The sequence below is a fragment of the Budorcas taxicolor genome, chromosome 19 (genome assembly GCF_023091745.1).
Source record: "Budorcas taxicolor isolate Tak-1 chromosome 19, Takin1.1, whole genome shotgun sequence".
NCBI classification, from domain to species: domain Eukaryota; kingdom Metazoa; phylum Chordata; class Mammalia; order Artiodactyla; family Bovidae; genus Budorcas; species Budorcas taxicolor.
Genome location: NC_068928.1, coordinates 45,765,747 through 45,779,698, shown reverse-complemented (window position 1 = coordinate 45,779,698; position 13,952 = coordinate 45,765,747). Strand labels below are relative to the sequence as shown.

The 13,952-nt window shown below is 39.2% G+C and overlaps 1 protein-coding gene across 3 annotated transcripts in view; it reads left to right on the top strand.

The window, feature by feature from the left end:
- The window catches only part of KANSL1 (KAT8 regulatory NSL complex subunit 1), a 165,978-nt gene that overhangs the window by 37,895 nt on the left and 114,131 nt on the right, over window positions 1–13,952 (top strand). For all 3 annotated transcript variants that reach the window (XM_052657700.1, XM_052657698.1, XM_052657699.1), the window contains exon 2: window positions 3,260–4,631. In XM_052657700.1, coding sequence (XP_052513660.1) covers window positions 3,343–4,631 — 1,289 coding nt within the window. In that variant the 5' untranslated portion in view covers window positions 3,260–3,342. The remainder of the gene's footprint in view (window positions 1–3,259; window positions 4,632–13,952) is intronic.

Here is a 13,952-nt window from a genome sequence, read left to right as displayed (position 1 = left end):
TTATTACATTGGTTCATCTGCCGATTGAACCAACGTAATAATACAGCTATTTTTGAAATTACATTAGGAATTTTACTTTTAAATTTAAAATCAAAAATTAGGAAAAGTGGACATAGTTAGTTACACAGAATGCTGAATGCTAGCAAGTCCATAAGGATAAAACTCTAATCCTCAGAAAGTCTAGTTTAATAAATATAGGATGTTTGTTAAAGGCATTATAAGCTTAGAGTGAGAAAATTTTGGCAATTACATAGAGTGGTAGACATGTTTGACCTGTAAGTGTATTGGTAGCTCAGACAGTGAAGAATCTGCCTGCAGGACAGGAGACTGAGGTTCGATCCCTGGGTTGGGAAGATCCCCTAGAGAAGGGAATAGCAATCCACTCCAGGATTCTTGCCTGGAGAATCCCATGGACAGAGGAGCCTGGTGGGCTACAGTCCATCAGTATCAAAGAGTTGAACACGACTGAACAACTAACACTTTTCTCAGTCATTTACTTAAATAATTTGATATTAATGATTTGAATTGTCATACTGTAAAGAGTCTTAGTGTAGTACTACACGGCTTACCATCCTGTGTTGATTTTTATCTAAAGATAAAATGTTTGACCAAACTGGAAGTTGCCCTCATTTTTTTGAGAGAGGAGAAGGTTGCTTTTAGTTCAGTGATGCACAAACTTTTTGGTTTCAAGGCCCCTTTTCACTTTAAAAAATGTCGAAAACCACAAAGAACTTTGGTGGGTTATTATCGGTAGTTGGCTAGAAACTTCGAGAAATTTAAAGAATAATTATTTACTGGGACTTCCTGGCGATCCGGTGATTAGGACTCTGCTTTCACTGCCTAGGGCACGGGTTCAATCCCTGGTGGGGGAACTATGATCCTACAAGCTGGGCAGTGTGGCCACACATTAAAGGGGAAAAAAATTAATAATTCATTAAAAAATAATCAACCTATTACATATTATGGATAATAACTTTTTATCAGAACAACAAAAATTAAGTGGTAATGGCATTATTTTACATTTTTGCAAATCTTTCTAATGTCTGGCTTAATAGAAAACAGCTGGGTTCTCATAGCTCCTGCATTCATTCTGTTGTGATAATGTTGCTTTGGAAGTATGTACAGAAAATCTGACCTCATACAAATGTGTAGTTTGGAAAAGAGACAAGTATTTAGTAGCCTTTTAAAGTGTGCGTGTTCTTTGACACTGCCCAAACTTGACAAGTAGTAGTTTCATAAAGGTTAGCTGCACTGTGGAATCTACAGCCGTATCAGTGAGCTTTTCATGCTCTGTCAGATTAATCCATTTGGTCTGTCTTAACACTTACTTTTACCCATGCACAAGTTTCTAAGGAGCATTGGTCATTTGATCATTAACAGAGTTATGCAGATCTTCCAAAGGTTGACACATTTCATTATGTGGTATCCAGTTCTCGTTCACTAATAGCAGCAGTAGTCTGTTTAATCGGAAATGACTAAGTATTGGGGAAATGTTCCAAGTTTATGGTGGTGGATACACATTTTCAAAATACTTATTTTTGCGTAAAAACTTGGATTTTATCATTGGCAACAAACCTCATATTGGGTTTCCTTGAAGTGACACGTTCACTTTGTTCATTTGCAAGAAAATGTCTGCTCAATATTCAAGTCTGTATAATCATAGTTTGTCAGTTGTTCTGCCAAGTAAAAATAGTTACGTGGAAGAAGCTTCTAGTTCAACTTGTAACTCAGTTTTCTTTAAGCAGTAGAAGTGCTTTATGTGTACTTTCCCTTTCATTGCACAGAATATATAGATAAACGTATACACATGCACTGAAGACTTGAGTGGAGATTTAATAAAGTTCATAATTTCTGTATTTCATCAAGGATAGCAAAGGTCATTATAATAACCTTTTAAAAAAAGTTTTATTTTTTAACTAAATGAGTAAAGAATACAGTGACCAGAGGCTATTAGTACAGTTAGGTACCTCTGCTTTGATTTTTGCTAAGGTACCAGCAGTTTTGCTCAGACTTGTCTTTTGCATCCTTATCGCAAACATCAACACTGTGGAAAAAGGCAAATAATGTTTAATATTATTATGAAAAGTTTGATCTTGTGGACCTCTGAAATGGTCTTTGAGCTCTCAAGAAGTTTGTAGGCCGCACTTTAGTACCTGCTGGCTTAGTTCTTCACATAGATTTCCTTTTACTCTCAGACCAGATAAATCAAAAGGGATGAAGAAGAGGCACACTGCTGAGGTTTTTAGCTGGGCTTACTCAGTGAAAGCAATTTCCTGAGATGATAAAACTGGGTGAGAAGTAAAAAGAAATTCAGTTTTGAGCTTCAGGGGGCTTGAGGTACACAGAGGTCAGGATGTTGATTAGTGTAGCTGAAGGTGTTTTTCTGAGTGACCAGAGGACTTAAATGTTGCTATCAAGATTGTTGCCAAGGAAGTGAGTTGAGAGAGAAGAGGGCAGAAGGGACCTTGCTGTCAAGGACATCGGGAAAGAAGAATTTCCAGAAGAGTGGGGTGGTCAGCACTACCTAATGCTTCAGAGAAGTCAGACAGAATGGGGACTGAGACTTGAGCATGGGATTTGATAATGAGATTGCTTGTGACCTTTGCCAGAGCCGTAGGAGTAGAAGGCAGATTACAGAAGAGTGAGAAGGGCAGAGGCAGCTATTTATAACTCTTCTTTCAAGAAGTTGTGAAGAAAAGAGACACATTGATTGGGGAATTAATTTGAGAGGTGGGCTATACTGAGAACAGTGGGAAAAAAAAGAAAATTGATGAAATAAACTGGCATTACAGGTGTGATACAGTAAAACTTTTAGTATGATCTATCTTACAGAGAAGCTGACAAACATTGGATCCTTTGGCCAGAAATGTACAGACATTTGGCATACAAACTTTGGGTAGGGAATGAGGAATTCTTACTAATTCTTTTCTGTTTGATTCCTGGTGTTTAGTTTGATACATTTGCTTTAAATTCACTAATTTCAAGAAGTTTTAGAGTTGTTTTTTTCTTAAATGCAGATGATCTGACTTTAACAGTCTGTGACTACTTTTAATTTATGGTAACAAGTGACTAAAAGGAAGGATGGAATTCTTTCTTTTGTAGAGCTGTGGCCCCGCCCCAACACCCTCCCCTTTTGGTTTGAGTGTTTTCTTGAAGACAGAGTTTGGTTAACAGCCTCCATGATGTTTGTATTAAAAACATGTGTGTTGTTTTCTAATGTGTTTGTATTTCTAACTTCCTTTTCTTCTTTCTCTTCTAGTCTGTTCTCTGGGGAGGCGGTAAGGGGCTGTGGAGCTGGCCTCGGCACCGGGAGAGGCTGGACTTCCTGTCTCTCTGTGCTGAATGGCTGCGATGGCGCCCGCTCTCACTGACGCAGCAGCTGAAACACACCATATCCGGTTCAAACTGGCTCCCCCATCCTCCACTTTGTCCCCTGGCAGTGCCGAGAATAACGGCAACGCCAACATCCTTATTGCTGCCAACGGAACCAAAAGGAAAGCCATCGCTGCAGAGGACCCCAGTCTAGACTTCCGAAATAACCCTACCAAGGAAGACCTGGGGAAGCTGCAGCCGCTGGTGGCGTCTTATCTCTGCTCCGATGTGACAGCTGTTCCCGCAAAGGAGTCACTGAAGCTGCAAGGTGTCTTCAGCAAGCAGACAGTACTCAAACCTCACCCTCTCTTATCTCAGTCCTATGAACTCCGAGCTGAGCTGTTGGGAAGACAGCCAGTTTTGGAGTTTTCCTTAGAAAATCTTAGAACCATGAATACAAGTGGTCAGACAGCTCTGCCACAAGCACCTGTAAATGGGTTGGCGAAGAAATTGACTAAAAGTTCAACACATTCTGATCATGACAATTCCAGTCCCCTTAATGGGGGAAAACGGGCTCTCACTTCATCTTCTCTTCTGGGGGGTGAAGTGGTGGCATCTGAGTCTGGGGACTTGAAAGGGGGTATGACCAATTGCACTCTTCCACATAGAAGCCTTGATGTAGAACATACAACTGTATTTAGCAATAATAGCACTGCAAACAAATCTTCTGTAAATTCCATGGAACAGCCGGCACTTCAAGGAAGCAGTAGGTTATCACCTGACACAGACTCTAGTTCTCATGTGGGGGGTGTCAAGTTAGAGGGTAAAAAGCCTCCCCTGTCTTCCATCCTTTTCAGTGCTTTAGATTCTGACACCAGGATAACAGCTTTACTGCGGCGGCAGGCTGACATTGAGAGCCGGGCCCGCAGGTTACAGAAGCGCTTACAGGTTGTGCAAGCCAAGCAGGTGGAGAGGCACATACAGCATCAGCTGGGTGGATTTTTAGAGAAAACTTTAAGCAGGCTGCCAAACTTGGAATCCTTGAGGCCCCGGAGCCAGTTGATGCTGACTCGAAAGGCCGAAGCTGCATTGAGAAAAGCTGCCAGTGAGACCGCTGCTTCAGAGGGACTTAACAACTTCCTGAAAAGTGACTCGATTTCAGAAGAATTGGAGAGATTTACAGCCAGTGGTATAGCCAACTTGAGGTGCAGTGAACGAGCGTTTGATTCCGACATCACAGACAGTAGTTCAGGAGGAGAGTCTGATATCGAAGAGGAAGAACTGGCCAGAGCTGACCCTGAGCAGCGCCACGTACCCCTGTGAGTAGAACCACACATAATGTCGTTTTCAGAAACGTTCAGACGAGGGAGAAAGACTTGGTGAATTCCCATCATGGGAAGATAGGACTTCATGGTATGATGGGTGCCTAGAATCTGTTTGTCTTTTTCCTAATTTTAGGTAGGGGGGTACATATATACCTGCTAGTGAAGAAATGGAAGGTATTTTTGGTTTTGTGTTGCTGTAGGATAAAAGCTGCTAATTTCCCATGGAAATCTTATTAAGAGAAAACTAGATGATTTCCAGTGTGTAAAACTACCCATTCTTTTTTCACAGTGAATAATTAGATTTCTTTTGAAACCATATGTAGGATGTTTTGTAAGTTTCTGAGGCTTGACTTCGGATTGTTGTTTCTAGTAAGTGGGGCAAAAGTTTGGTTGACCTAGTTAAGTTCTCTGGAATTTATGGTTGCTTTTAATTGAGCTTTTAGCAGAGAATGTACCTGGTTTTCAATTTTGACGTTTGAGATTTCCTTATTAAAAAAATAAGGACTAATAATCAGGAAGTGCTTCAGAGTATTTTGTAGGTTGTCTCCAAGCATGATATGCTATCACACAACCTGATTCTCTTCCTAACTTAATCAGGTTTGGGTTTTATTTTCTTTCAACTAAGTTAAATGTATTTACATATTTGGGATAGATTCTTACTGGATTTTCAAAATGTGTTGGGTTGAGGAAAATTCTCCATAAGCTCTAAGTGGCACTTTACATGAACCTGGTAGAGACATACATGGTTTACCTCCTGGTCCTACATTTAGCTCTAAGATAAGAAAGTACAGTAGTATATCTCCTTAAAGATAGATCTGCATTTATTTAGATTTCATGAGAGAGGGAGACGAATAGTTGGAAAAGAGGGCAGAAGAGTTGACTAGTAGATCCTCTTTGGGTGGGAATGTTGTAGAATTTGGATTGCTAGAGAAGGCTGAAGTAGGTGGCTGTGTTGGAATAGTTGACTGTCCCTTGCCTGTAATTAAAAGGTGACTTAAGATTTTCACTGGAGACTTTACTGAGACAGCTATGCTTCTAAGCATAAGTAGATTTCCTTTTGTTTTCCTCCAGTTTGTTATAAACATGGATAACACTGTATCTGAGTATGAAATTTGGGTTATGGTTCTGTTTTGAGTGAAAAAAATCTAGATAATCGTGCTGAATTTTTTCCCAGGTAGACCAAGTGCCATTATCACTTGTAGGCTTAGTGTGCTCAAGAGTCCACTTCTCTATTCAGGTCTAAAGCAAATAAATTTCAGAGCATTGCTGTAACATAGTTATCTTTCCTTAAATGGATTAGTAGCTTCAGTCAGCTTGGCAATATTTGTGGCATTATCCCCGCTGACTTTGCTACATAAACCGCAGGTTTAAGAAACCTTGTCAACAGTTGAATATTCTGTTTGAGTGATTTTGAGTAAGATAGTGTAGTTGAAGCCTTTAAAGTTTCCTGTACTTATTTTGTGTATTTGAAGAAAAACATCTAGAATCTATAAGCTTAATGTTTTTGAGAGACATTGTATTGGCAACATTTCTAAGTTTTGGTAATATTGTGGGTAACATTCCAACCCAGTGGAATCAGAATGCCTATGAGAAAACTTTTTTTACATCATGTAGTAGTCTGTTGACTTCAAAAGACCTCTTAGTCCACCTGCTTAGGTTTGGGCATTCTTCTCACGATGGTTTGTTGATTGGAAGGATGTAAATTAAAAAGACAGCAAAGGGATTATTTTAGGAAACTTCTTGGGATCAGTTTAATAATACTTTTAAAAGTTGAATTTCCATGATTCAGATCATATTAAAGTAAGGATTATTTGGGTGCTAAAAGTACCGTCAAGTAAATATGCTTTTGCAAATTATGATATATATGAATTTAAATTAAAGCCACCAATAAAGTGCAAATACTTTTAACTTCTTGTTTGAAGCAAAGTCACCAGATTGACTCCCAAGGTTGTTATTTAGGCAGGGTCTTTGTTGACCACCTGAGTATTTTAAAGGTTTTCAACAACTGGCCAGTGAAAGTGGAGACAGTGCTTTGATTAAAAAAGAAAAGTTCTTTGGATGCAGAGAAACCTTTTCTTTGTGATTTCAAGTCCCTCCCAAATCTCATAACTGCATTTATAATTCTTGAGTCCTGGAAGAAGAAGTTAGTTAAGTCTTCAGGGGCTTGACCCAGCTGGTGAATTTCAACTTTTTACCTCTTTGAATAGCCTGTCTAGTATTTCACTCCCTTGTTGAAGTACTGTCAGAGATAAAGTCACTAGATTTAGTCTGGTGGCCATAATGGAAATATTTAGTAGAGAAGACTTGAAATGAATTGTTTTTAAGTGATGTTGCTTAAATTACAAGTGGATGATGATTATCTGAAAATTGCAAGCTTTCACCAAGAATTCATTTGTGTGTTTCCTAACTTTTTAATAAAAGAGTAAAAATCTGTAATTCATTGTAAGTCCTAGGCACATGCTGTCCAGTAGCAGAATGATTGGTTTTATATATTGTCAAGAATTACATGTTTATCATTGTTGTTTTTTTTTTTTAACTATTAGTGAATTCTAATATAGCTGGATGAGACAGCAGAAGAGAAATATTTTCTTTTTCCTTGATTTATTTTTTTCTGGTTAACTGATTTTATGTTTAGTTTAAAATTGTTACACCTTTTTGTTTTAAGCTTTTTAGAAGATCATCTGAAAATGTTTTATATATGGCAACCCACTCCAGTACTCTTGCCTGGAAAATCCCATGGATGGAGGAGCCTGGTGGGCTGCAGTCCATGGGGTCGCTAAGAGTCGGACATGACTGAGTGGCTTTACTTTCACTTTTCACTTTCACGCATTGGAGAAGGAAATGGCGACCCACTCCAGTGTTTTTGCCTGGAGAATCCCAGGGATGGGGAAGCCTGGTGGGCTGCCGTCTATGGGGTCGCACAGAGTCAGACACTACTGAAGCGACTTAGCAGCAGCAGCAGCAGCAGCTTCCTGTCTTGGTATATGTACCTATTTCTTTGGAAATTCTGCACTACATTGGGTTTGACCTATATTATTGTTTAGTAACATCACTGTGGAATGAGCAGGAATTGAAACATCATCTTAAATTCTTTTTATTGAGGTATAAATTCTTTTGATTTATATAAATTTATAATTTATTAATTTCTGGTATACACCAAGGTGATTCCATTGTACATGCATATTCCATTGTACATTATACAAATGGGTTTATTTTCATATTTTTTCCATTATGGATGATTATAGGATATTGAATCTGGTTCCTTGTGCTATACAACTGTAGGACTTTTTTTTAAAATCTATTTTATATGTAGTATTTGTATCTGCTAATCGCAGACTCATAATTCTCATAATTTATCCCTCTCCCACCTTCTTTCCCCTTTGGAATCATAAGTTTGTTTTCTACACAGTTGAGTTGTGTTGTAAATAAATTCACTTGTATCTTAAGATCCCACAAATAAATGATACATGGTGTTTGTCTTTCTCAGCTGACTTCACTTAATATGAATAATCTCTAGGTCTATACACGTTGCTGCAAATGGTATTATTTCATCCTTTTAAAAAACAACATCATCTTGAATGAGGGACTAGAAAGGAAGCTGTATGTTTCAATAAATACCTCAGTGTTTGGCTCTTAATTGTGGAAGTAGGGATAAAAGCATTTAGTCCCCTCGTGTTTCTCGTAGGACTGCTGAGTGTGCGCTTGTGCTCCCACACTCTTCTTCACTTTAGTTTTTCTTTGTATTTCTCCTTTTCATATCTAAATTTTGTACTGCTATTTTGTTATGAATTCCTGGACCCATACTTAATTTTGCTCAATTTAGTTTTCATTTTCTTACCCTTGTACTTACAAACTTTTGTAGTAAGTACTTGTGAAGAAAAAAATGTTTTCCAGATATTAAATGTGTTTTTAGATCAACAGCTTGTGGGTTCTTACTGTTGTACTTTTTTTTTTTTAAGCCTCATTCTTGACTTCATTTTGTTCTCCCTGTTCCTGTTTTATTTTCATGGGTTTTTTGTTTAATTTATTCTAAACTTTATTTCATTTGTGTGATAGCTTCCTGAAGTCTGTTCTGATCAGAGTTGCATAAAAGTAAACGATGTTCAGTTCAGTGAAAGAAGTTATTTGAATTTTGGATTGTCTTGATTGCAGCAACTTTGCTTTATTTCTGAGGAATTTCATCCTTTTGGAGTTTATGAAGACTTCACTGTATCATAAATTGCTAGCGTGTGTGGTAGTTCCTGCTTGAATTTGTTAAGTATGCGCAGATGATGTTGTGAAGGATGGCAGTCAACTTGATTTGGCCTTAGTTTCATGTTCCTTCTCCGCTCACAGAGTGATGGGAGCAAGAGATCTATCAGCTGGAAGCCTAACATCTAACCCTTCTTTACCGTAGACTAGCTTTATTACCACTTTCCTAATAAAAATGAGAAAATTGATCTCCAAGGCTTAAACTGCTTTGAATTGTGACAACTCGGACATCAATGGAGCTTTTCTCATCATCATCTTTTTGCATTTGGGGAATCTGAGGCAAAGTTCCTTGTGAGTCACTGGGATACCTTGAAACAAAATGGCTTTCTTGACTTTGACTTAGAGCTTTGATTCTTTTACCTTATGTCCCTCCCAGCCCTTGCCATCCCATAATCCATTAAAATGGTTATTGTATATCTTACTGGGGGTGATACATATGTGGGAATAAGTATCATTTTCTTAGAGAAGTTACTTTGGAGCCAAGTGAACTTTGACTTGCCAAACATCTTGCTCTAATCTAATCACTTTGATTGAATGCCCCAGGTTTTTCTGCTACCCATGCATATGACATCCAGTGGCTGAAATGAAGAACTTGTGTGTTTTCTTCTCCCCCTGCCCCCTTTTTTTCTGAGAAGTTACGTAGGTAGTGAGAATTATTCTTGGTGCTTCTTGTGTGATTCTGAAAGCAGGAAGTTAGGCAGCAGGAATTTGGGGTCTACTCATTTGCTGCAAATCTAGATGCTCCAGATATTTCCTGTTGCCTTCGGATTGGTGTTTTCATTCTGTAAAATCGAATGATGTACAGTTGACCCTTGAACAACACTGGGGTTAGTGATGCCCAGCCTCTTCCTCTGTATCTGGATTCAGCCAACCACAGATCATAGTAACTGTTGAAAAAAATCTGCGTCTAAGTGAATGTGCACAGTTTAAACCCGTGTTGTTTAAGGATCAACTATATTCTTTTAAAGTGGTCATATGTAGGTACTTATGAACCAACATGTAAGACATCAGCGATATCATAGGTAAATAAACTGAATTTCTGTGCTCAGAAAGTATATAATTTTGATGTGTATTGGACATGGGAGATAAAGATGAATACTTAGAACAGTGCCTTGCATGTACTAATACATAATAAATGTTGGATGATAGAAATGAAATAGGAAGAGATCACAACTGGTTGATGGAACCTGGAAAGAAAGGACAGTAGAAACGAGCCTTGAAGGCTGGCTAGGATTTTGATAGAAGGTTGTCTTTTGGTTATGGCCTAATGAGGTAGGTCAGTACAGGAGGAAGGCATGGCATAATCAGAGGGCAGAGGCTGAATGGCTAAGGGCCTTTTGGTGGCTAGAGTGGAGACATTTTAGAGATCTAGTAGTACAGGTTAAGTGTAATAATTATAGTGTAAAAAGGAAAAGAGAGGATTCCAGAGGATGGTGCAGAAATGGATTTAATGGGATTAAAAACAAAGGCTATATGGGTAAAACAGGGAAGGATCATCATAGATAATTGAAGTTTCAAGCTTCAGTGACTGACTATGAGAACGCAACTTGTAGAATAACCCTTATAGCTTATGAGGATCCAAGTTCTTTACTAGAGTCTTAAAAATGAAGGTTTCTGTATTCCTTATAAGTTCCAGCAACTGTTAAAAATTAGGAAATGGCCTTCCAAGCAGTCCTGTGTAAACAGAGAAGGAGGGACTGAGCTATGCAGAGAGGCCTTGAAGCCTTACCTTGGTGACTTTGGGAATTGATTAATTTGTTTATTAGAGGTACTGAACGCCTACTCTGTGCTGAGGTCCTAGGGATATATAGTGGTGAGTAAGAGAAACACAGTCGCTGCCCTGTCCTCGTGAGTAAACTGGTTAGAAAGGGCGATTAATTAAATATTTAAGCAAGTGATCATATAGTTAATGGTGTATTTATAATGGTTGTGGGTGCCATAGAAGCAAAGTTTGGAGTGCTGAGATGGTGCATTTTAGGAACATCTAATTAAGATGGGTGGGGATGTCCTAGCAAGTATCTTGAAGTCAAGTTGCATATAACTTGAGACCTGGATGATGAGAAGGAATTGGTGGTGAAGAGGAGAGGAGATGTGTAACAGAGAAGACAGACTGTGCTAAGGCTTTGGGAATGGGGGGTGCTTGATACCTTTGAAAAGAGTGCAAAGTATGAGGAGAGTAATGAGAACTGAACCAGAGAGGTTGCTGGAAGCTTGGTCATACAGATAGGTTTGTAGGTGATCTCTAGTTTAAAATTCTGTTGTGACACCGTTGACAGTTTATCATTGGATTTTTTTTTTTTTTAAGATTCTCTCTTACTGTTTGTAAGAGGAGAGTGGATGTGGACTTTGGGAAATAGTTAGACCATTGTGGTAAGCTTGGTGAGACAATGGGGACTCAGCCTTTGGAGGGAAGAATGAGAGCACTGCATATTTTGGAGGTAGGGTGACTGGGACTTGTGATTGATTGGATGCAATGAATGGATGTTGAGAGAGCTCAAAAGTAATTATGGGTGATTCCTAGATTTTTGACAGGTGTAACTGGATTGGATGGAACTGTTGGGATGGAGAAGGAGCAGATGGGAGGATGTTACTAAATGGCGGTACACCTTTACTAATTTTTGTTTAAACATTTTTGGCTGTTGGGCATTCCCAGAGGTTTCAGTGTCATTTGCAGAGCACCTTGTTAAATTCCATCAGGTAAAAGTGTTTTACTAGAAGAGAAAAAGCTTGGAGTCACGTTATATTTCAAATGAATAGTGTTTTAATTAGTTTCTCTATCCTCTCCCTGAGCAAAGACCAACATGGATTAAGTTACAATCAGCCCTCTGGATCTGCAGGTTCCACATTGGTGGGTTCAACCAACTGAAGACATTTGTGGGGGAAAATTCCAGAAACTTAGAAAAAGCAGAATTTAATTTGCAGTTCTCTGGCAACTTTTTATATAGCATTAACGTAGTGTTAGATATTTTAAGTAGTCTAGAGATGATTTAAAGTATACAGAAGAATGTACATAGGTTATATACAAATACTATCCCATTTTATATCTGCAGCCTTGAGCATCTGAAGATTTTGGTAAGGGGTGGGGAGAGGAGTCTGGAACCAGTTGTCCTGGCATACCAAGGGACTTTGATATTTTCCAAGCTCGGCAGAAATCCATACCTAAGGTCGTCTCCTTTTATGACTCCAGTTCATTGTCTTTTTCCTGTTTTCCAATTTGTATCTGGAAAAATTATGCTGTTTGAACCAAGGGATTCAGTATATAACAAGTACAAAGAATAAATCTTAGTAATTTTGATTCTCATTAATTAAGGCTTTGTGGTACCTTTAACCTATTTGATTTTATTTTTTATTTTTTGGCCTCTCTGTGTGGCATGCTGGATTTTAACTCCTCGACCAGGGATCGAACCTGTGCCTCCTATAAGGAGAACATGTAGAGTCTTGACCACTGGACTTTCAGGGAAGTCCCTGTAGGAATAACTTTTTTTTTTAATATATTTTTGGTCATGCCTTGAGACATGTGGGATACTAGTTCCCTGACCAGGGATTGAACCTGCACCCCCTGCATTGGAAGCTCAGAGTCTTAACCACTGGACCACCAGGGTAGTCTGCCCAATGGTTTGATTTTACATTTGTGTTTGTATTTGGTGCTAATTTGAAACCCAGACCCCAGGAAGATTTTGACTGAAGTGATTTTGTTGAGCTGGGAAACTTTTTAAACCAACTTTGCCTAATCAGACAGCATAGTTGGAGACATACTGATAGGGAAAAAAATAATAACCTACATTTGTGGAATGTGGAATTTGTAGGTAATGTTAGAAGTTCTTTATATGCATTAATGTATTTAGTCCTCAGTGATATTATCTTAGTTTTACAGACTCATACTGAAGAATGAAAAGTTTAAGTAACTTGCTTAATGTCACATAGCTGATAAGAAATCAGGATACAGTTGTCCCTCAGTGTCCCCAGGGGGCTGATTCCAGGAGCCCTGCAGATAGCAAAACCCCGAGGGTGCTCAGGTCCCTTATATAAAATGAGCTAGTACAGTCAGTCCTTCATACCTGCAGATTCAACCAACCTTAGGTGGGAAACCCACAGTTAAAGAGGGCCGACTGTATTAATCTAGGCTGTTTACCCACAGCCTGGGCATGAACAAAACAAATTGTCCTTTGGATTTCATTGATGAAAAGAGATTTCAGTTCAGTTCAGTTGCTCAGTCATGTCCGACTCTTTGCGACCCCATGAATCGCAGCACGCCAGGCCTCCCTGTCTATCACCAACTCCCGGAGTTGACTGGGACTCACGTCCATCGAGTCAGTGATGCCATCCAGCCATCTCTTCCTCTGTCGTCCCCTTCTCCTCCTGCCCCCAATCCCTCCCAGCATTAGAGTCTTTTCCAGTGAGTCAGCTCTTCACATGAGGTGGCCAAAGTATTGGAGTTTCAGCTTTAGCATCAGTCCTTCCAGTGAACACCCAGGACTGATCTCCTTTAGGATGGACTGGTTGGATCTCATTGCAGTCCAAGGGACTCTCAAGAGTCTTCTCCAACACCACAGTTCAAAAGCATCAATTCTTCAGCGCTCAGCCTTCTTCACAGTCCAACTCTCACATCCATGCATGACCACTGGAGAAACCATAGCCTTGACTAGAGGGACCTTAGTCAGCAAAGTAATGTCTCTGCTTTTGAATATGCTATCTAGGTTGGTCATAACTTTCCTTCCAAGGAGTAAGCGTCTTTTAATTTCATGGCTGCAGTCACCATCTGCAGTGATTTTGGAGCCAAAAAATAAAGTCTGACACTGTTTCCACTGTTTCTCCATCTACTTCTCATGAAGTGATGGGACTGGATGCTATGATCTTCGTTTTCTGAATGTTGAGCTTTAAGCCAACTTTTTCACTCTCCTCTTTCAGTTTCATCAAGAGGCTTTTTGGTTCCTCTTGACTTTCTGCCATAAAAGTGGTGTCATCTGCATATCTGAGGTTACTGATATTTCTCCCAACAATCTTGATTCCAGCTTGTGCTTCATCTAGCCTGGCATTTTGCTTGATGTACTCTGCATAGAAGTT